This window comes from Brachycentrus maculatus, unplaced genomic scaffold, assembly GCF_059751285.1.
Source record: "Brachycentrus maculatus isolate JH-2025_06_01 unplaced genomic scaffold, ASM5975128v1 h1tg000184l, whole genome shotgun sequence".
NCBI lineage: Eukaryota > Metazoa > Arthropoda > Insecta > Trichoptera > Brachycentridae > Brachycentrus > Brachycentrus maculatus.
The window spans coordinates 117,380-142,500 of record NW_028280935.1 but is presented as its reverse complement, the minus strand read 5'-3'; the positions used below and the strand labels follow the sequence as shown (position 1 = coordinate 142,500).

At 33.2% G+C, this 25,121-nt stretch overlaps 2 protein-coding genes across 2 annotated transcripts in view; both read left to right on the top strand.

Annotated features, from left to right (window-relative positions):
• Window positions 1-8,225, top strand: part of LOC148307952 (uncharacterized) — an 8,772-nt gene extending 547 nt beyond the window's left edge. Inside the window, exon 2 of the mRNA XM_088262570.1 lies at window positions 7,594-8,225. Coding sequence (XP_088118696.1) covers window positions 7,602-8,201 — 600 coding nt within the window. The 5' untranslated portion in view covers window positions 7,594-7,601 and the 3' untranslated portion in view covers window positions 8,202-8,225. The remainder of the gene's footprint in view (window positions 1-7,593) is intronic.
• Window positions 8,226-23,228: 15,003 nt separating this feature from the next.
• Window positions 23,229-24,994, top strand: LOC148307951 (uncharacterized). The gene is made up of 2 exons (XM_088262565.1): window positions 23,229-23,270; window positions 23,989-24,994. The coding sequence occupies exon 2, from the start codon at window positions 23,996-23,998 to the stop codon at window positions 24,773-24,775; it is 780 nt and encodes a 259-aa protein (XP_088118691.1). The 5' UTR covers window positions 23,229-23,270; window positions 23,989-23,995; the 3' UTR covers window positions 24,776-24,994.
• The last annotated feature ends 127 nt before the right edge of the window (window positions 24,995-25,121 follow it).

Here is a 25,121-nt window from a genome sequence, read left to right as displayed (position 1 = left end):
GGAGATGCATGAATGTGGAAGATGCGAAGATTATTTGCAAAGGCAGAGTAGTTTGGCGTTCTATCCACTCTCTCTCTTCTGTCGTCTTGGTGTTTAGTTAATTTTTTACCTTTTTTCATGGAATATAAAATATCTTTATCTTTATAATTGATCACTTTTATTAATTGATTCGGCAGTCACTTTGTGGTCAAATCTATCCATTTTTAGTTAAAAGTTTTACTTAGTAAATACCACTATTTCTTATAATCCACTATGACACGTGTTTCGATGCATTCCGCATCATTTTCAAACACCGTATCGGTGTACGGGGTATACGGTGTTTGAAAATGATGCGGAATGCATCGAAATACGTGTCACAGTAGATTTTAAGAAATAGTAGTATTTACTAAGTAAAACATTATTGAAAAATGATTACTTTCAACTAAAATTATTAATGACTTCAGAAATGTACGATGGCAGCATCTCGTGTTCAAAAACATATTGTATAATACGATATTTATTGTGAAGCCGCGTTTCTAAGGTCTAGCGAGTATTCAAACCATTTTTTACAGCTTTTCAATATTTTCATAAAAAAATATTTGTGTTGCAGGATTTTCCGTTAGATTTTGAATGGATATAATATTACTAACAAACTAACTAACATATCGCTTTCTGCAGAGGTAAGCAGATAGAAAATAAATCCCACACCAAACTATCTTTGCAAACAATCTTAGCCTCTTCCGCATTCACGCGTCTCCCAATACATGCCTGTAGATGTTTAGGTTATTCCGGTCTTGATTTGATTACTTTTAAATATTTGGAATACTTGATCACATAAAGTTTTTAATATATTACCTTTTTTATAATTTCATTAATATATTCGGTAGTCACTTTGTGGTAATACCTATACATTTTTTTAAGAGAAATATTTGTGTTTTTATTATTTACACAAATATTTCTGTTTCATGCTATTTCTGTGAGCCTAAGTGGGTCATTATTATAAAATAGGTATCAAATTGTGGTAGAGTGGGTACCGAGAAACTCTGACTTAAGAGTCCGCGACACTAACCACGGGACCACGACCCGACACTAAGTTTTGCTTGGTAAATACCACTTTTTCTTAAAATCTATGGTGTTTGAAAATGATGCGGAATGCATTGAAATACGTGTTAGAATACATTTAAAGAAAAAGTGGTATTTACCGAAAAAAACTTTAAATATTTTCTGTATTTATAGTAATTACTTTGTGGTCATTTTTACAAAATGTTAGTAACGTTAGTATATAACCACTCACCGAGATTTCAGTCTATCGATTTCAAGACTTGCCCATCTCTTCGTCATATATTAATATTTTTATTATTATTATTTTAATTATTTATTTATGGCGAAATTCTGAGGAATGAGTGGAAATGTATTTCATAACAATATGAAATATATACTTTTTCATTTTTCATACAATTCATCAAATTTATTAATTAGGATTAATATTTTAAGTTATAAACAATCATAAATCCATATATATATATATATATATATATATTTATATATATATATATATATATATATATATATATATATATATATATATATATATATATATATATATATATATATATATATATATATATATATTGCACTTTTAATACAATTGGTAACTTATATCAAATCGGGGGGTATTTAATAATAAAAGAAGTTTGTAATATATAAAACGGAATCAACTTTTTTTTTAATAAATGAGAAAACAATAATTTTAATACATGAAATGGGCAAATTGGAGATAATTTTTCTCAGGCATAAGGTTTTTTAAACATACTGTAATAAGACATTTTACACAACTTTCACTTTTTCATGGGAAGATCCTGTTATTTTGCTGATAATCAATGACATCCAGGACGATAATCTAGCCAAGATACCCTGATCTGCATTAAGAGTTACAGAAACCAGGTCATCATTATAGATTTCACCAAGTTTTTCCTTCTCCTCGACAGCTTCAGGTAAAGATGGTAATTCGGCAATTGGGGCAACTGGTCTTTGGAGTTCTGGTAATTCAGCAATTGGGGCAACTGGTCTTTGGAGTTCTGGTAATTCAGCGATTGGGGCAACTGGTCTTTGGAGTTCTGGCAATTCAGCAATTGGGGCAACTGGTCTTTGGAGTTCTGGCAACTCAGCAATTGGGGCAGCTGGTTTTTGGAGTTCTGGTAATTCAGCAATTGGAGCAACTGGCCTTTGGAGTTCTGGTAATTCAGCAATTGGGGCAACTGGTTTTTGGAGTTCTGGTAATTTAGCAATTGGAGCAACTGGCCTTTGGAGATCTGGTATGATTTCGGGAATAGGGACAATAGGTTGGGAAACTAGGTGATCTTCCTGGTTATCTGGAATTGCTGGTCTTAGGACTTCTTCTGGAATAGGATTAACAACCTCTTCAACGGCTGGAAGCTCCGGAATATTCACTTCAGGAATTTCAGGAAGATTTTCAGCCTCAATAGGGAATAGCTTTTCAGTTTTGACAACGGCTCCATCTTGAATATTGTTTATATCAATGCCAAGAATATCATCAGGTAAAGATTCTTCATTTCCGGTGATAATAAGGTCGACGTCTTCATTTTCAACTGTCCTGCTGGGGGCTCCATTGCTGGTGACAGCAACCACCAAAACGACGAAAAGCAAGTACTTCAGCATGGTATCGACCTACAAATATCATTAACAAACCCTTAATTATTTTAACCTTCAAAATGCAATGGGATGAACTCGATGCGAGCTCTTACTAGGGTCCTCTTAATTAAAAGGAAGGCCAAGTCTTTGTCTAGATTTTCAATGGGAGTTTTACTTATATTCTTGTTTTCTTGTACAATGTACAAGTAGAAAAATTATATAATATATTGCTTTTTATTTCTAAATATGTATATATATATATATATATATATATATATATATATATATATATATATATATATATATATATATATATATATATATATATATATATATATATATATATATATATATATATATATATATATATATATATATATATATATATATATATATATATATAATATGTATGTGTGTGTGTGTGTGTTAACTATAAATATAACCGTTAAATATCACAAAAATACTTGAAAACTTCCAAATGTTTTCGCCGATCAATTAGCTATTTCAGACTGTTTGTAAATATCTAGTAATAGTAAAAATAAAATAATATAACAAACGAGCCAAATATAACCTTTAAAAAAAGGTTATATTTCAGTTAGTTATTACAAATTACATAGGATCATATCATTAACCTTCTATACATTTAATATGTTTTTGTGTATTATATTATTTAGCATAGTTTTTAAAAGAAAAATTAATAAATTGAAATATCACAAAAATAAAAATGGAGTGGTAAGAAACGGTCTTCGGGTAAAAATTCAGTACCTATATGATATTCTATAAACCACTATAACACTACAAGAAAAATATACAGAGCCTACCTTTTTCCTCGATGGATCAAATAAAACTAGACTACTCCTTGTATTTATAACTTTTAACGTTAATTTTATTCGTGCAAATAATGACTGAATAATAATGTTTATAATGAGGATTAATGAGGATTCTGGCGATAAACTCCTTTTGTGACTGTTTAAAATTTTGTTTATTGATTACTAATTGTTTTTTTTTCACCCGTATCTGTCGATCGAATGAAGAGAGACAATAAAACTTCAGTTAAACATTTATTCACCTATTAAAGTATAAAAATTGAAGGATAAGATAATGACAAATTTGATTATAATTTTACATCATCACTCAATATTAAAATTGACTCTTAAATGTTCATAAATATACTTATATAAGTATATTCACAAAACAAAAAATCTATTATTGGTATAGTCTGCGAGTATATAATAAACATATATACGTTTGTATATATATGTATATATATATATATATATATATATATATATATATATATATATATATATATATATATATATATATATATATACATACACATATGTATTATATATATATATATATATATATATATATATATATATATATATATATATATATATATATATATAAATATATAAATATATAAATATATATATATATATATATATATATATATATATATATATATATATATATATATATATATATATATATATATATATATATATATATATATATATATATATATATATATATATATATATATATATATATATATATATATATATATATATATATATATATATATATATATATATATATATATATATATATATATATATATATATATATATGTATATGTGTATATGTATATGTGTATATATATATATATATATATATATATATATATATATATATATATATATCGTAGACGTACAGGAGAAAGTGACCTACCAAAACGAAAAATGTTCAGGAGGGCCATTTAAGGCACTTTTGCTTGGCAAGAAAATAAACACCAATGCAGTCGGTCATTTTTAACAAGTCAATATATTGTACTTCCAAGTTTAAAATACTTTGGGATTTTTTCAGGGCAATATTAAGGCTAGTAAGATATCAAATAGTCAATGATCACGTTTTTGTAAAACAATTCACTTGGTCACTACGATATATATAAAATATATATATATATAGATGTCTAAAAGTAATATAAAGAATATGGAAGTCTATAATACTTCCATATTCTTCTTCATTTATGTAAAGATGACAAAAAGGTGAAAATTGACCTCATCAGGAAACTATGCTATGCCATAAACCCTTCAAAACGCCTTCTGAGACTCCTTTCTCATCACTTGTTACTGGTGTGTTATCCAAACATAATTACTGTCATTAAATCATAATGTCTACATACCAAGCACAAAGATAATCATGTATCATTCAATTTTAGGTGTTTGCAAAAAAAAATACAAAGATTAGTGCAGGAGCTCTGTTTTAATTGAAGTTCAAGTATTCTAAATAACCCCTCGTAAATTATTTTTTTTGATCGAGTTTATTGCACCCAATAATTCGGTTATCGAAAGATAACATTTTAATATTTCACATGGCTTTATTGTCGGATGATGAAATAATACATTCGAATTGAATTATGCATACAGATATAAAAAATCGGAAGATTTTATTTGGATTTAATGCCAATTTCGTTTAAAGATAACCGCTTCATCTTATGATCGAATGATTTATACCATTATTTAAATGTTTAATATGCGTCAGGTGACGTGGCGTAGTTGGGTAGTCGCTCGATGGAGAAACTGACGTCACAAGTTCTAACTAACTAACTAACTAACCATCACGCCGCTTCCCCGCAGGGGTAGGCAGAGAGAATAGAGCGCCACACCACTCTGTCCTTGCAAACATTCTTCGCCTCTTCCACGTTCATGCATCTCCTCATACATACCCGCCGATTGTTACGACTCCTAACCTGACCACTTTCAAGTATTTGGCATACCTGATCGTGCCATGTTTTTCTCGGTCTTCCTCTGCTTCTTTTCCCGCTAACATTCGCCTCGTAAATTTGTTTTACCGTTCTTTCCTCACTCATTCGTTCTACATGTCCAAACCATCTCAACACACCTTTCTTAATTTTATCGATAATGCTTATCTCAGCTTTGCATTCCTTCCTTATTTCACTATTCGTACATCTATCATACATCGTTTTGTCGCACATTCTTCTGAGAGATCGCATTTCGACTGCATTCAGTCTACTTTCATCCTTCTTTTGCAAACTCCATGTTTCACTTCCATACATCAGAGTTGGAACCAGGACTCCGTTGTGCACTGCCAGTTTAGCTTCCGCTGAATGTCACAAGTTCAATTCGTCACAAGGCAATAGCAAAACAAATTTCCTAATGTTTGCAAAGACAGAGTGGTGTTCTAATCTCTCTGGCTATCCCTGCGGGGAAGCGGCGTGGTGGTTAGTTAGTAAGTTAGTTAGATTTTTCTTGAAACACCGTTTTTGCACCGAAAAAAATAATTTTTCTTAACAATAATTATATGGATTTGAAAAAAGGGTTATTATAAGGTTAGGAGTTTAAAAAATATATTTAAAAAAATCTACATAAATATATTCTAAAAAAAAAAATCCAATAAACATTCTTTAAAAAAATCGGGCGTGAAAAGACGTTTTACCTATACGGCGGTCGACCGGTGAATGAATTGTGTCTTGCATTGTATCCCCATAAGGCTCCACGTTTCTACTCCATATAATATTATACACTGACCATATCGCTCACTGCTTTCAACAACGCCATGTATCAAAAATCGTCCATTTTCAGTTGTGCATGTTTTGGGAATGCCCAGAAAATGTACTATATCTCGGCAAAAGAGGCATATTTTGAACTTAATATTTACCCGCTATTGGGCAGAAAGTGTTGTTTTTGCATTTTGAAGAAAAGGTATTGTTTAATTATTTTTTTAAATGTACTAAATATTTTCAAATGGAGAAAAAACCTTCAGGTTTTACCTAAAAAGATTTGCAGCACAGTTAAAAGTTCAATAAGTGGCTTGATATTTATTTTTAATACATTTCATTATATTTCTAAACTTTAAAAACTATCTTCTGAAAAATCAAGTTTTTTTGATAAATGACGTTATAGAAAGGAGTGAGCAATATGTAGCATTTGCAATCGATGCCTAAGCTTCAAGTTGAGATCATCGTCGCATGTTTGTTTGACAACAAAGCTTTTACCGTAGAACAGGGCTACTTGAACTTTGATGTGTAACTTGAGCCCAGTACAAAAAAAATATTTAAATGTGTATTTGGTCCACAATAATGAACGTATAAGTGTCACCTGTCAGGAAAACAATGAATCATGTCGATACATTCATTATTGTAGACCAAATACAGATCTAAATAAAAAAAATGTACTGGGGTCAAGTAACACATCAATGTTCAAGTAGCCCCGTTTTACGGTATCCTGTATTATTATTGCCTTAACATAAATTAATAAAACAAAGCAAATAAATTCTGTTTAACTGCTTCAAAACATGTTCAACATTACAACCAGCTATTAAATGTCAATAAATGCGTTATCAATACCCTTTTTTAGTCGTATAAATCTCATTTGGTATAAAAGGATTTATGTTTTACTTTTGGACGAAGGAAGAAAATTTGTCGTCTTCTTGTCTTGTAACTAGCATGTGAGTTTAGAAAAATTATTATTTTTTCACACATTATTTACAATATGTATCCTTTTTGAATTTTCCCGTGCCGAGACCACATTTTATTTACACGTTTATAGGGTGATCTCTTAAACCAGCCTATGGTAGATCATAATCCCTGTAAATACCCAGGAGTTTTATATTATTCTTCAACTGTGTTGAGATATTGTCCGCCTCCGTGGTGTAATGGTTAGCGTGTTTAGCTACCGTGCTGGAGTTCCCGGGTTCCATTCCCAGTAGGGGGGTCAAATAAATTTAATTGATTTTTTCACTCTAATATTTATTTAATATTACCCTGGACTGGTACCGGAAGCGGAGGGCTGATTACCCTTCCTTCATGTGTTAACGGGCAAGATAACACTCATTTATATGTTGGAGTGCCCTATGCACCATTAGGTGCGGATGAGGGTAAGATGAAGAAGGAGTGTTGAGATATCAATTTTTAACTTTGTTCATTTTCTGCAGAATCGACGATGAAATTCTTCGTGGTAGCATTTGCCTTAGTGGCCGTGACAAGTGCGGCCCCTACCGACTTCATCAATAGTCACGGACCTAACTTTCAACAGATAGACCACAACAGCATGACCAAGCCAGAAGAGTCTTTCATCAACAGCCACGGACCAAACTTTCAGCAAATAGACCATGGCAGCATAACCATACCAGAAGAGTCATTCATCAACAGCCACGGACCAAACTTCCAACAACAAATAGACCAAAATGCCATCAGCAAGCCAGCAACTCAACAGCAGCAATCTCCTCTTGTTCAGATTATCGTGAACATCAATGAAGAAAAACCTAGCAGCGCAGTTGTTGATGGAGCTAATCATATTCCCGTACCTATCCCAGAAATACCAGCGACACTGCCAGGGATAAGTAAGCCGATCATCTCGTGGCCTGCTCCTATTCCCGAAGACATCCTGACACCATGGCCTGCACCCGTGGTACCAGAATCCCCAATAATATCTTGGCCATCTCCAATCCCTGAAGAATCCCCAATTATGTCTTTGCCTGCTATCGTTCCAGACTTGATGAAACCAGCTCCAGAGCCCGAATTCATTGCTCTGACTAAATAAATAGCATATTCAATTAATGTGAACATAAATGTACTGTGTATAATTAAATAAACATTTCAACGACAACATTATTTTTTTTATTTTTTTTAGATTTGAGTTGCATTTATTATTGACTTTGCTTATGATGTACATGGTTAATAGATCATTAAAATGGAGACTGATCAGAGCATTTCGTCGTAACGTAACACGTTAACGTTAACATAACACGATGCGAGCAGTCAGGCAGTCAGTACACCGAGCCGAGCGTTCCATCCATAGTTTTGGATGCTTGGTGATGCTCGCCACGAGCGATTTTACGACGTTACGACGTTATGTTACGACGAAATGCTCCGGTCAGTCTCCACCTTTAAGTAGATTTTTGCTTCTTCTTACTATAAAAACTATTTTAATTTGATTTGTGTTGGGAACTGGAGGGACAATCTAGTGTGGGCCAATCAGGAACTTCTCAGCATTTCCTCATTGCTAGGAGGAAACCACGTAAACCTCCTCTGGAGAACCTGGATTGTTGACGTTGTTAACAGACCTTCTGTTCCACTAGAAGGGGGTTCGACATTTTGTATCCTAGCTCGGTTGATAGTACTATTGTTCTGCATTATTTTCATCATGTATGATACCACCTCTTGTGATAGTTCCTTATGAACTAACACAGATCCGATGCCAGATAGGTCCTCACCCAGGCTCCTGCAACGTGCCACCAGCTGTTGATAACAAGTTTATTGTAATATTCTTCTTCTTCTGTCCATGTATGTCAGGTTTCCTTTAGTCGACTATCACTTTAGAGTAATTTTCCTTGTCTCGGGCAGCTGTAAACAGCGCCTCGACGGTCCTGATCCCCGTTCAATCTCGTATATTCTATATTGTATTATCGACATTATTAGACAATAGCTTATTTACGCTACGGATGAGATGTCAGGATTACAGATTTATCGTTCTTTTTTTGTTTGAATCAAAATTTCAGTAATATGAACGTCAATCATAAATTTTCACCAATTTTTTTTTTCAATTATCAAAAAATTTCCACCTATTTTTACGGTTTAAGTTTTGTACTGACATTTCTCGGTGGAACTGCATTTTATAATATAAAACAACAATTAAATAGTCTTTTCCACATATATTTTAATTACTCAGTAACCGGGTTTCATCATTACCAATATCATCTGATCAGTCTGATGATATCTGTAACGATGAAACCCGGTCACTGGTCAAATAAAACATATGTAGACAAAACTTTAAAGTTGATATTTTAATTTATTTTTTACGGTGAATGTTACACAGTATTTAAAGTAACTTTTTTTTAAAGGAAAGAGAAATATTTGTGTTTTTATTATTCACACAAATATTTAAATTTCATACTATTTTAGTGAGTCTAAGCGGCTCATTATTAGAAAAAGGTATCAAATTGTGGTAGAGTGGGTTCGAACCGAGGAACTCTGCCTTAAGAGTCCCCGACACTAACCACTTGTGGTCGCCCACAACCTGACACTTACACCACTCACACAACTTGCACCAACCAACGACAGGTCACGGGCCCTGTAAAAACCTCGAGTTTTATATTCCCATCTTCATAATAGCCTTCTCCATCTATGCAGAGAGATATAATTACACCGCTTACACAACTTACACCAGCCAACGATAGGTCATGGGCCCTGTAAAAACCTCGACTTTTATATTCCCATCTTCATAATAGACTTCTCCATCTATGTTGAGAGATATAAATCAAAATCTTGATAGGAATAATTCCTAATAGGAGTAAATTTGAGATTTTGAGATTTTGAGATTTTTGGGCACGCTTAAAATTTTAAGGATTATTTATTATCTTGCGTCTAGGGATTAGAGCGTGCCTAATGGTATCAAATTATCAGCAAATCAATAAAAGTAATTGGCTTATGATAAATCATAAGGGATAAATCCCACTTTGTATACATTATGTAGTTTGAACAAAGTTTACATTTTTTTATTAAATTTCTGGGTTTCCCATCGTCCCCATTACGCATACATTTTGTTATCTTTTTTGGTAATGACACCCATAAAAATTATAATTGGTGCAATAAGCGTGAAATATTTAGGTACTTTGTCGAGCATTCAACTGATAAAATTATAACCTTTAGAATATCTTTGTTAAAACTAAAAATAAGATTTAAAACATTTTGAGTGTGTCCAAATACTTGTTCACAAAATCTAGATTATCTCCAATTACATGAGTTATTTTCATATTATTAACTCCTGTAATTGGAAATAATCCAGATTTTGTGAACAAGTATTTGGACACACTCAAAATGTTGTAAATAAATTATCTGGTATAAATTAAGCTTATAATAAAAATGAAAATGATATTTTCATGCGTTTCTCATGTGTATGATTATAATCCAGGATTCGGACCTCACATACTAATAAAAGAGTTTGTGCTCAATAAAAAGCTTCTTTTCATCTCACCAATAGATGTCTCTAGTGAAGTTCTAGTCATTCGAGAACGATGTTTCGAAATTGGTTCATATTTATAGAACTTCCAAGAATTTGAGTAGTGTGGTTTTCAATAATGGGTAGAATTGGTGAATGTTACACGTGTGTAAAGTGATCACTTAAACCAGCCTTTGACGGTCGTCAGCCCCATAAATGCCCAGACCTTCTATATTCTTCTTCATCTTTGATGAGATGTCTAAAAATAAGAATTTCATTAATTGATTCGGCAGTCACTTTGTGGTAATATCTATCCAATACCACTATTTCAAAAAGACCAGTAATTGGTTAAATAAAATGTATATGGAAAAAACAAAATATACATTTTTTATTTTTTTTATTTTCACGGTGAATGTTACACAGTCTGTAAAGTAACTTATATCAGCCGACGACAAGTCATGGGCCCTATAAAGACCTATACTTTTATATTCCCACCTTAATAATAAACTTCTTCATCTATGCTGGGATACATCAATGAAAATCCAAATGGTTAAATATTACTTTTTCAGAAAAAGTAGTATTTACTAAGTAAACCTTTTTTAAACCGATGGTGCATAGGGTACTGCATCATATAAACGCATTGTTATCTTGATCGTTAACACATAAAGGCAAGGTGATCAGCCCTCTGCTTCAGGTACCAGTCCAGGGTAATATTGTATATATCGTCCCAAGTCCCAAATATAGAATCCATTTATAAAAAAACCGCAGTTTTTCAAATACTAAAGGGTGACAACTATTTAAATTTAACAAAAAATTCATCATCGAGATTCTTAAACGATTTTTCTACTCCAAAATGCAACACCAAGCAATTTCAGCAAAACTTCAAATATTTGGCCATCAAATATTTCAATAAACTCCCTAAAGAAATTTTAAAAAATAGATGATATAAAAATCTTTAAGAAAAAAATTAAAGCTCTATTACATTTAAATCTTAAAAAAACTATATAAAAAAAAACTATTATATCTTTTATTATATAACATTAAACCACGAGTGTAAGTCCCTTTCCAAGCACAAGAGCACAGACTCTTTTATGGAGAGGCACAGCGAATCGAAATATAAAAGTTCTCCATATGTATAAATGATTCAAATGTATTATGTTATAAATAAAAATGTAAATATATTAAATGAATAAAAAAAAATTTAAAAAATCGTAGTTGTACGGGAGAAAGTGACTAACTAACAAAACGTAAAATGTTCAGAAGGACCATTTAATTCAATTTCGTTTGGCAATAAAATAAACATCAATGCAGTTAGTCATTTTAAACAAGTCAATTTATTATACTTCCAAGTTTAAAATCCTTTGGGATTATTTTCAGGTAAATATTGAGCTAGTATGATATGAAATAGTCAATGATCACGTTTTAGTAAAAAATGCACTTGGTCACTTTCTCCTGTAAGACTACAATATATTAGAGTGAAAAACTCACTAAAACGAAAATACAAAATAAAAATAGGATAGTTATTTAGAAGGCACTGCTCACTGCCTGTGCATCTCTATAAGACAAAGTGCGTTACATCACATCACCATATTGCGAATGTGGACAAGATATAGGGGATGCAAACCATACATTATTTCAGTGTCCGCTGACAATAGAGAAGGAGAACTTTCTAAATAGCTTAACACGGGCAGGAATCCAACTCCCCACCCAAGTATCCATCCTTCTTTCTAAACCTACTTCTAGAATTGCAGCCATAATTTCTAAAATGATAAAGCTTAACGCATTTAGACTATAGATTTTGTATTAATTATTATTACTATTTTCTATGAATTTTTTGTTTGTAAATAAAAATAATACTTGACACTGGCAGAAACATCCTTTAACTGGGTGACTACCAAATAAATAATTTTAAAAAAATAATAAAAAACTCCTATTCTCTGCCTACCCCTGCGAGAGGGCAGTGTTAAACTAATTAACTAACCGCAGGGGTAGGCAGAGAGAATAAAACGCCACACAACTCTGTCTTTGCAAACATTCTTCGCCTCTTCCACGTTCACGCATCTCCTCATACATACCCGCCGATTGTTACGACTCCTAACCTGACCACTTTCAAGTATTTGGCATACCTGATCGTGCCATGTTTTTCTCAATTAATAATCATTATCGATAAAATTAAGAAAGGTGTGTTGAGATGGTTTGGACATGTAGAACGAATGAGTGAGGAACGAACGGTAAAACAAATTTATGAGGCGAATGTAAGTGGAAAGAAGAGCAGAGGAAGACCGAGAAAAACAGCAGTGTTATGGTTAGTTATTTTTCAGTTAGTCAATAATAAATAATAATTAACAAATTTTGTCAGTATTAAATCATCACTTTGGTTGTTTCATAACTAAAGTCAGTCTAAATCGCTTAAGGACCATCTCAGAGTACCTGGAAGTCTATTTTGTGTAAAAACCCTACACCCGAGAAAACTCAGTTTCAATATAACCAAACCTAACGTAACCTCACCAAATACTTCACTTTTCTATGTATTTTTATGAATTGCCCTTTTAACTTGAACTACTTATTATGTTTACATCTGTATTCACATTTTTTAATATCTTTACTAGCTAAACCACCTTTGAATTATTCTATAGGTATAGTGCCGCCTCCGTAGTGAAATGGTCAGCACGCTCGGCTACCGTGCTGGAGGTCCCAGGTTCGATTCCCAGGGGGGGTTAAAATAAATATTAGTGATTTTTTCACTCTAATATTTATTCAATACTACCCTGGACTGCTACCTGAAGCGGAGGGCTGATCACCCTTCCTTCGTGAGTTAACGATCAAGATAACACTGCGTTTATATGATGCAGTGCCCTATGCACCATCGGGGTGCGGATAAGGGTTTGAAAAAGAAGAAGAAGATAGTTCAAAGTCCATATGAAAATTGACTTTCCATGGTAGTATTTTTGAGAAGCAGCTTACAGTATCAGTATAACCAAACCTAACGTAACCTCACCAAATACTTCACTTTTCTGTGTAAATTGCACTATCAATTTAAATGAAAAATTTACGTTAGCAATAATATCTTTAAATAACTAATCCGACTAAACCACCTATAAATTATTCTTTAGATATTGGACATTTGTATGAAAATTGACATTCTTTATTAATATTTTTTAAGAGCTATCAGCAGTATTGTGAATTTTAATCTATAAAATCCACTAATTTTGGAACATATTAGTATAAAAAGAGTAGAATTCTATAATTATTACAGTTGCAATACGAGTTTTCAAGAAACCAACATCGTTGGTAAGTATTTGAAAAATATTGTTTTACCAAGTAAAGTTTTAAAATCAATTGCTTGGGTTTGTTTCTTAGTTTGGTTATGAACTCTGTCTAAAGGTGGTGTATTGTACAAATTAAGGTATTGTTGTACAACACACATTTAGTAAAAAAATGTTTTATATAAATCTGTGTTGGGAATAGAAAGAATAATCTAGTGTGGGCCAATCAGGAACTTCTTAACATTTGCTCATTGCTGGGAGGAAACCACATTGCACTCCTCAGGAGAAGGCGGACTGTTGACTGTCATCAGCAGACCTTCCGTTCCACTAGAAGAGAGTTTGGCATTGTGTCGTAGCTTGGTTGGTCCTAGCGCAGGATTAATCATCTTGCATTTATGTAAGAACCTATCAAGATAACACTGCGTCAATGTGATGCAGTGTTCTTTGCCCCATTGGGTACGGAAAAGCGTAGGGAGAAAGTTTTTGAATTAGTGAATTTTTTAAAGTATGTATGTATGAATTCTTAAGATAGTTCCATTGGAATTTTTTACATGGATATAAATTATTACAATGAAATTTTATGATATGTAAAACGATTAATAGATAAGTTAATAATGTAAAATCAATGTATAAATAATATTTTTACAGTTAAAACTTCAAACTATTGTACAATATAAAATACAGTGTGTTATTTCACATTCTTAATATGAATAATGTTCTACTTCATACCCAGTGAATGATTTATAGTCAATTTGCATTACACTAAGTGATAATATGACTTTTTCTAGCTTCAAGATGAAATTCCTGCTCATGATCGTCACCCTGGTGGCCGTGGCCCAGAGTCACCCACTCACCTTCGACATCCCTCAAGGCCCACAAACCTTCCCGCTCTTCCCAGAAGAAGTCCCCCAAGCAGGTTTATTCCCGCTATTCCCTGAGGAATCCGCCCCGGCACCTAAAGCTTCCAACCCCCTTGTTCAAATCATCGTGAACATCATCAGCGACAAGTCTCCAGAATCCCTTGTGGACACCGTGGGACCGATTGAAGTCGTTCCAGACATCATCACAAACCCAATCGCTATCATCCCAGACGACTTCACAAACCCGATTGCAATCATTCCCGAAGACTTCACCAAACCCGTCATCGAAGTCCCAGCTGATATCACCAAGCCCAATGTTGAAGCTCCAGTAGACATCACCAAGCCCAATGTTGAAGCTCCAGTAGACATCACCAAACCCAATGTCGAAGCTCCAGTGGACATCACCAAGCCCAATGTTGAAGCTCCAGTAGACATCACCAAGCCCAATGTTGAAGCACCAGCTGACATCACCAAGCCAGTCATTGATCTTTCCGATTTGACCAAGCCTGCTGAACCGGAATTTATCGCCTTGACTCGCTAGAAACTCCATTTTTCTTCTGGATATTTATACCATTAATATTGAATAAAATATAAATGAATAAATAAATTACTCTTATAAATTTTATGTGTTTTATCTTATTGAATAACACCTGCACAAAGCGAGTGTTTTTGCCTAGAACTTTCACTCATGAATTACATGAAATTATAGCAACTTTCTGAAGCGGAGGGCTGATCACCTTTCCTTCATGTGTAAACGATCAAGATAACACTGGGTTTATATGAGGCAGTGCCCTATGCACCATTGGGGTGCAGGTAAGGGTTTTCTCTCTCTCTCTCTCTTAAACATAAAGAGTAAATCCACTCACGAGTAGGCATAGGCTATAAAACTTAAAAAGTTGAAGCCTGAGTAGGGTAAGCGGTGTTCCATAAGCCGTAGCTAGATTAGGTAATTTTAAAATGCACCTGCACGAAATGCGGAAATTAGATTTTAAAAAATAAAGTACAAAGATATAAAATGCTACGTTGATGTGTTTTTATTAGTATTATTTTTATTGTTATTTTTTTATTTGATTGGAAAACCAACAATATTTACCAAAAATAACATAATATAATAAAATCAAAAAAATAACATTCCGATTATAGGTTTTCACTTAAGTAATCTAAAAATAAAAATAAAAATAAACTGTCATGTACATAAACTTACATTACATGTTTTTATCAAATAATAGAAATTTTCTTTATCAACTAGTCAAATAGACTTTATCAATATTTCTCTTAAACGTATTTAAAGAAACATTATTGATGTCTATTTCATTAAGCATTACATTGCACATATCGCAGGCTCGATTTAAAAATGAATTTGGTAGGACTTGGTGTGCATTTTAGGGATTTTAAATATTTTTTTGTTTCTGGTCTGTGCTCCCGGGACTCTAAAATTGATGAGTAATAAAAGCTCTGGGCAATCTACATAATTATTTAAAAATTTATACAGGAAAATAAGGCCAGCATTGTTCCTACGTATCACGAGCTTGGGTAAATTCATAAATTCATTGCTTGGAACCATCCGTCTAAAATTACAATATGAAATAAATTTTGATTGTATAGATTCTATTCGATTAATATATTTTTTGTATTAGGGGTTTCCAGACGGGAGATGCAAATTCTGACTACGAACATATGTGAAATACAAAATTCTAAGGCTGCATATATCACTCACTCCTTTCAAGAACGTCATAAATCAAAAATCGCCAATTTTCAGTTGTGCATGTTTTCGGAATGCCCAGAAAATATACTATATCCCAACAAAAGCGGCATATTTTTAACTTAATATATACCCGTTACAGGGCAGAAAGTGTTGTTTTTGCATTTTGAAGAAAAGGTAGTGTTTAATTATTTTTTTAAATACACTAATTATTTTTTAAATACACTAAATATACTGAGCGATATGTGAAATACAAAATTCTAAGGGTGCGTATATCATTAAATTCTTTCCCTATACGAAATAGGAAACCTAACATTTGATAGTATATTTTTACAATTGTATTAATGTGAGCCTCAAAAGTTAACTTGCTGTCAAGAATAATTCCGAGATCACGGATTTCATTTACTTTAGTCATCATTTGGCTGTCTAGGCTAAAATTATAGTTGATTTTTGAGTTATTTCTCAAGAAGGTAAGCACAGAGCATTTTTTAATATTAAATGTTGATGAACTAATTTTATATTATTATTAATTCTTCTTCATCTTCAAACCCTTTTCTGCACCCCAATGGTGCATAGTGCACTGCATCATTCAAACACAGTGTTATCTTGATCGTTAACACACGAAGAAAAGGTGATCAGCTCTCCGCTTCAGGTCTAGGGTAATATTGAATAAATATAAGAGTGAAAAAAATGTTTCATATGAAATTATTATTATTATTATATCATATTTAAATCATTAAAAAGAACTCAAAGATGCCTAAAGTAAATATATAATCTTCCTCAAAAATAAAAATAAATATAATTTATACTGTCCGCCTCCGTAGTGTAATGGTCAGCACGCTCGGCTACCGTTCTGGAGGTCCCGGGTTCGATTCCCAAGGGGGGTAAAATAAATATAAGTGATTTTTTCACTGTAATATTTATTCAATATTACCATGGACTGGTACCTGAAGCGGAGGGCTGATCACCCTTCCTTCATGTGTAAACGATCAAGATAACACTGTGTTTATATGACACAGTGCCCTATGCACCATTGGGGCGCGGATAAGGGTTTTATTATTATTATATATTTGAAGCACTAACTTGGTGATTTTCCATTTTATAATTAAAATGTAACTTTGTATTAAAATCACTATAAATATTTTATTATAAATTAACTATAATGTCTACCGGTTAGCTTCGAAACCGGTAGACATTATAATTAAGTAATAATAAAATATTTATGGTGATTTTAAAACAAAGTTACATTTTAATTATAAAAATAAATGTTTATGCATGTGTTCAATACCACTAATCTCGGGAAGTACAAGCCCAATGGGCTTCAGATTTAAAATAAATATTTATCCTGGCTGTAAGCGGGTTTCTGTAAACTTTGGACTCGGTAAATAGTACTTTAGTCTAGGTTTATACATATGCAGTATGTTTGTATGTAGTCACCATTCACTTACAATACACATGTTTCAATAAATTTATTATCAATAGTTTTATTGGGGGGTTTTCTTAAATTAGTTGTCGGCTAAAATAATATTGTTTTCTTTCTTAATGACATTAGATAACAAAAAAATATTTTGATACCGACAAGTTACTTTATGGATTGTAGGGTATATAAGGTGACTTCAAATTGACATCATTCAGTTGTCAGCAAGAATCCAACAGTAAGTATAATTATTTAATTTCATTAATTTATACCATTTAAAAATGTTTACTCAATTTTTTAAATGCTCTTTAAATTAATTCTCAATTGCAATATGGGAAAAATAGACTTTGAAGTGAAATCAATCTTGAAATTTATTTTCTGTCAAATAATTCATAAGACATTTTTATGCCTAATATATTCATTCCCAAACACAAAAACAGTAAATTAATTGCATTTTTAATAATTTATGTATGGAAAAGTAATTTAGAACTTCATGTATGTATAAGCTAAATAATGTAAAAATAGTATTTTTACAACAAAACCTTCAAACTACAAATATTAAAACATGTTTTGTTATTTCTCGTTATTATTATGAATGATCTTCTGCTTTATATTTACATAGTACCTAAATGATTAATAGCCAAAGAGCTTTACACTAAATGAAAGTGTGACTTTTTCTAGCTTCAAGATGAAATTCCTGTTCATGATCGTCGCCGTGGTGGCCGTGGCCCAGAGCCACCCACTCGCCGGAACCTTCGACATCCCTCAAGGCCCACAAACCTTCCCACTCTTCCCAGAGGAAATCCCTCAAGCAGGAGCATTCCCGTTGTTCCCCGTAGAATCTGCACCAGCGCCTAAAGCCTCCAGCCCCCTTATCCAGATTATCGTGAATATTGAAAGTGACAAGTCTCCAGAATCCCTTGTGGAAAGCATTGTTCCGGCCCCAGAGGGTATCACCAAGCCAATGATCCCAATACTCCCGATCCCAGAAGATATCACTCGCCCTGTTATCCCAGTCCCAGAAGGTATCACCCGCCCAGTTATCCCAGTCCCAGAAGGTATCACTCGCCCAGTTATCCCCGTCCCAGAAGGTATCACCCGCCCGGTCATCACAGCCCCAGAAGGTATCACTCGCCCAGTCATCACAGCCCCAGAAGGTATCACTCGCCCAGTCATCACAGCCCCAGAAGACATCACCCGCCCAGTCATCACAGCCCCTGAAGACATCACCCGCCCAGTCATCACAGCCCCAGAAGGCATCACCAGACCAATTATCCAGGCGCCAGAAGCTATCATCAGGCCAGCCATTGACTTGATCCGTTAAGTCAAGGAGATACATCCCTCAACTTACAAATTTGATTGAATTTTTCGTATTGTAAATAGTATCTGTTTGAATAAAAGAATTTCATCTGAAGATTATTTTTATTTATTGATATAAGTTTATAAGATAAGTACATAATGGAGAAATCAAAAGACTAGCCACTGACCTGACAGCAGTTTCAAAACATTATAGTTGTTTCATAAAATATATTCTTAAATTACATCTCATTATTTCTCAAAATTCTTTTTATAATCAATAATAATTTCTTTCTTATTTTATAAGATAAGTATTGTAATAGTTAAACAATCCATGAGCATTTAGCCTCTTCACCTTGCTGATGTGTTGAATGGTATTTAGATTTTCTTCCATTAACACAACATGGCGTTTTGTACCTTCAACAGTGAGAAGTCTCCAGAATACCTTTTTAAAAGTATTCTTTAACACGTTGACTACCAATTAAGAGATAGCTCGTAGATTGCATTCTTTGCTAGGATGCCGACTATGAATTATCTCGTACTGTATTTAGTTGCCATATTTTTGCAGCTATGATAAAATTCCTAGTACTTATATCAGTGCTAATATGGATAGATGGCTTCTGGAAAGAGAACAAAAATCAATGCTGACTTACATGAATAGAAAATTTAGTAATAAACGAACAGAAAATATAATTATGTACTTGAACCTTGATGTGTTACTTGAGCCCAGTACAAAAAAAAATTAGATCTGTATTTGGTCTCCAATAATGAACGTATCAACATAATTCATTGTTTCCCTGACAGGTGACACTTATTGTCACAATACGTTCATTATTGTACACCTAATACAGATTTTTTTTTTTGTACTGGGCTCAAGTAACACATCAAAGTTCAAGTAGCCCCGTTCTACGGTACTATAAATAGAGTTATTAATTATAATATGATTAAATGAAATTGTCTTTTTAGGCCAGAATTCTGAAAATTGCCGTGGCAGTCAATGTGTTAAGCCCCGCCCCATAAGGTACCACCGTGCCAGTAATCTCAAAAGTTTTGGTCCCAAAAGGTATCAAAAGGCCCATTATCCCAGTCCTAGAAGGCATCACCAGGCCTATTATTCCAACCCCAGAAAGTATTAACTGCCCAGTATACACAGTCCCAGAAGGCATCACTAAGCCGGTTATCTCAACCCTGGAAGACCTCACCAGACACAATATACAAGACGTGAATAGACCAGATGTCTTTATTTTAAATCATGGATGACGACGGGCGACGCTCTTACGTGCGGCTGGCGGCCATGTATGAAGAATATATTTTTAAATCAGTGACATATTTGTGATACACGGTTTGATGCATCAACAAAATTTATACCCTCAAGTATTCTATGAGCAAGCCATGCATGTTGTTATAAAAATATTATTTTTTTCATTCTAACCCTTGTCCGCACCCAATGGTGCATAGGGCACTGCATCGTATTGACGCAACGTTATCTTGATCGTTAATCATATGAAGGCTAGGTGATCACTCCTGCGCTTCAGGGACCAGTCCAGAGTAATATTAAATAAATATTAGAGTGTAAAATCACTAATTTTTATTCTCACCCCCCCTGGGAATCGAATCTGGGACCTCCAGCACGGTAGCTAAACACGCTGACCATTACACCATAGAGGCGGACAATTTATAAAAACAAACAATGTTATAAAAACAGTGAACAATATCCGTTCGCACGCTCTTCAGCATTGCCAATTTAACGCAATCTTAAAAATCTCAAAAACCAGTTAAAATATGAAACTTCAACTATTGAAATAGATTTAGAAAAATAGTAATATAAAGTAAGCGAAGAGAAACTCGAATCTCAAACTGAGTGGTCATTTATAAATTGGTTTTTATTAAAATAAAATGTTAATATTGTTTGATTTATGTATCCCAATTAATAATTTTGATTTTTAAAATTTTTCAAAATGTTTATTACTATACCAATACATTCTTTGTTGGTTCATTGTATGTTTTCTACTCACTTCTGGTCGTAGTAATGTTTTCTTTCTTCACAATTACCCTGATTTCACTTTCTGATAACCTCCGCATTCAAATTATTTATAATATGTTCTTACAAAAAATCAATAAGTATGAAATTCGTTGTTATAAAAAAAAATCTAATGTCTGTGTGCGGCCCTTGGGAAAATTTTAAGTCATCGATGGGGCCCGGGAAGCTATTTGGGTTGGCCAGGCCTGTTCTAAATGAACATAATGGAGAAATCAAAAGACTAGCCACTGATCTGATCAATAACAGTCTCAAAACATTTTATTTGTGTCATACAATATATTAGTCGTCGTATAGGAGTCGTAACAATCGGCGGATATGTATGAGGAGATTCATGAACGTGGAAGAGGCGAAGAATGTTTGCAAGGACAGAGTGGTGTGGCGTTCTATTCTCTCTGCCTACCCCTGCGGAGAAGCAGCGTGATGGTTAGTTAGTTAGTTAGTTAGTTATACAATATATTACCGTGTAAAACAATTACATCTGATTTATTTTAATTATTTTTATAATTTATAATATTTCATTTTAATGAAACTTGTAAAGCGTTCACAAAAAAATGACAATGATTAGCAATATTTAGTTTTTTAATCACGTACTATTAAAAAAATACTTGTTTTAAAACTTCAGTTAATGACACGTTATCAGGTTGTTCCAAAGAGATTTTATATCTACTTCAGGCAACATTAGATGGTTTTTGTATGAAACTATTAGGTTTTTTATTTTTGCGATTGGCTACCCTGAATTTCCTGGCTGAACGTATGCGTACTTCCTTGTACACTCAATATACTAAATTTAAAAAATTTTATAAAAATTATATGTAATAAAGTCTTATCGTTTCTAATGTAGGCAGTATAAATAATTATATAAAAATGTGGTACTATATAATACATGATTTTTTTTTTGATTATGTAAAATTGACAAAAAAATCAGTTGTGGTTATAACTGGGCGATAACAAAAATATGCTAATTTTCTTTGATAACAATCAATGACAATGTTTATAAAATTACAAGAATCAAATAAAAAAAAACATATTGTTAAATTTCTACTTCTATTCTAACCTTGTAGTGTTTGTCAAAAATCAATAAATTGAATATGAAAAATTGTAATTTAATTGCTGGTAATAAATACATATATTTTTTTTTTAAATATGTTTATCAATCGTTATCACTGTTGGCTTAATGATCAGTGGGGCCATTCCCAAGAGATTAAAATTGATATTTAAAAAAACTGCTTCTTCGAAATGTTTGACCTCCTTAGTCATGAAACTTCAGATCTTAATCTGCTCAAGAGAATTGAAGAGCTACATCTTTTCAGCGCTTCTCTATGCTGTCGATAGCTGGACTTCTACCCAAGCTAATACAAAGAAGATTGAAGAATTTTAAATGTGAAGGAATTTGCTGTAGAGGAATCCTCAAAATATGATGAGTTGAGAGAGTTTGAAATGAAGATATTTTGAAACGCACACGAAAGGAAAAGTTATAGACAATAAAGAAAAGAGAACTATATTAATTGTTTTATTTAATAAGGGGAAAGATATATAAAGTGATACATATTATATTACACAGCCAAATGTAAACTGGTTGAAGGAAGAAAGAAGATTTGTTCCACTTGCACACTTAGTTGCTATTTAAAGCGAATGCAGACAAAGAAAAAAATGACATGATGAATGCCAACCAGCAATGTAGAGAGGCATAGTAAGAAGATGAATCAATTGTAAATATGGTGTAAATAGTAAAAAAAATATGTATAGAAAATACTATTAGTAATATTACAAATACCTTTGTTTGGGCTGTCACTTTATAAGCGAGAACCAGACAACAAAAAAACATGATATCATATATAATATCCATAATCTAAAAGTATGAATTCCGCTCTGGCATTAATGCACCAATATTTGACCTTTAATTGCTTAATAAACTGTATATCATTGAAAACACTAACTGGTGGGATTTGTTTTATTGGTGAATTTTGTACAGATTAAAGTATATATGATTTTTTATCAATATTCATTGTTAACATTGGTATATAAACCACGAAAATATCAGTAGAATCACAGTTACATTGTGTTTCTTGCAAAGGATTCAACAACTAACAGTAAGTGTTATACCAACCCTTTACTTTTATACATTTTATTTTTTAAATATTTTTTGTTTGTAAATTTAAAAAAACTAGGCAGATATGTCAATAGACATGTCTTATAAATGAAATCAGTTATTCAACAACAAATAACAGAGAAAGACCAAGGAAAACTTGACATGATCAAGTATTTCAAATACTTATAAGTGGTCAAGTCAAGAGATGGAATAATCGACAGGTTTGTATGAGGAGATGCATGAGTCCACACTCTTCCATAGGAGGCAAATAATGTTTGCAATGACAGAGTTGTATAGCTTTCTATAAACCCTGCCTACTTCATCACACCACTTCCTTGCAGGGGCAAGGAAGTGGTGTGATGGATAGTTTATAACAACTGCACAGGTTTCCTATACCATTTTTTACAACAGTAATAAAATAGGAAATAAATAAATATGTTTCCCAATTATAATACAACTATTATACTATTTGGTTAATATTTAACATATGCACCAATTTAGGTTTAAATATATATAAATAAATAAAAATCTAACGAATTTACTGTGTTTGTACAATTATCCATATACTCGTAGTATCAACGAGGAAAAATCTATATTTTTATGCATCTGATATTATTACTTAGTTATGTATGGTATATGAATAAAATCAGGTGTGTCTGTGAATACTCGTAGTACTTCTGAAGACAAAAATAGACTAAAGTGGTTTTATTATGTTCTAGGTTCAAAATGAAGTTCCTCCTATTAGCGTTTGCCCTCGTGGCATCCAGCCAAGCTCGACTTATTCCCGGCATGATTCCAAATGGTCCGGCTCAACTGCTTCCAGAAGGCCCATCCGTCTTCCCACTACCAATCGTTCCTGACCTGCCAATCAACCTCAAGCCTCTGCCAGTAGAGCCAGAAGTGGCCATGCCCCTTCCTTCTCTGCCAATCGTGATCAGCCCGCTGCCAATCATCCCAGAGGTGCCAAGCATCCAGCCACCACAGATCCGTCCACCAACCGTGATCTCCCCAGAAGTCCCAAGCATCCACGTGCCAGAGGTCCCAACTGTCGATGCTGCCCCAGCACCCAAGGCTTCCAGCCCCCTTGTTCAAATCATCCTGAACATCGTCAGCGACAAGTCTTCGGAATCCCTTGTTGATACCATTGTTCCAGCCCCAGAAGGTATCACCAAGCCAGTAATCCCAATACTCCCGATCCCAGAAGATATTACCAGGCCTGTTATCCCAGTCCCAGAAGGTATCACTCGCCCAGTTATCCCAGTCCCAGAAGGTATCACTCGCCCAGTGATTCCAGTCCCAGAAGGCATCACCCGCCCAGTAATTCCAGTCCCAGAAGGCATCACCCGCCCTGTCATCACAGCCCCAGAAGGTATCACCCGCCCAGTCATCACAGCCCCGGAGGGCATTACCAGACCCGTTATTCCAGACATCAACAGACCAGATGTCTTCATTCCAAATGAACACTATGGAGAGAGCGAAAGGCCAGCCACTGACCTGATCCGTTAATTTACTGGATTCCTGTAACGCTGCTTTTTTATTCATTTTTTGGACCTAATAAATAATAATTACTTAAGCTGATAACAATTCATTTTATTTCAATGAAAGTCACCTAAAGTATTATTCTACTGTCACAATTAAGGAGGAAATAAATATTAAAATAACCCTAACATAATATTAAAACTGAAAACAATTGGAACAATAAAAAGTGAAAAATACTTGTAATAAGTGTAAATATTATTTACCAAAACGTTATTGACAAATCAAAAATTTAAATATATATTATTTATTATATATTATTCAATATGCTAAAAACTAACTATTTTATAAAAAATTAACAATGAAATACACCCCT

What these genes read in the sequence shown, in the direction of transcription:
- LOC148307951 (XM_088262565.1), top strand. Translation starts at nt 23,996, where the DNA reads ATGAAGTTCCTCCTATTAGCGTTTGCCCTCGTGGCATCCAGCCAAGCT.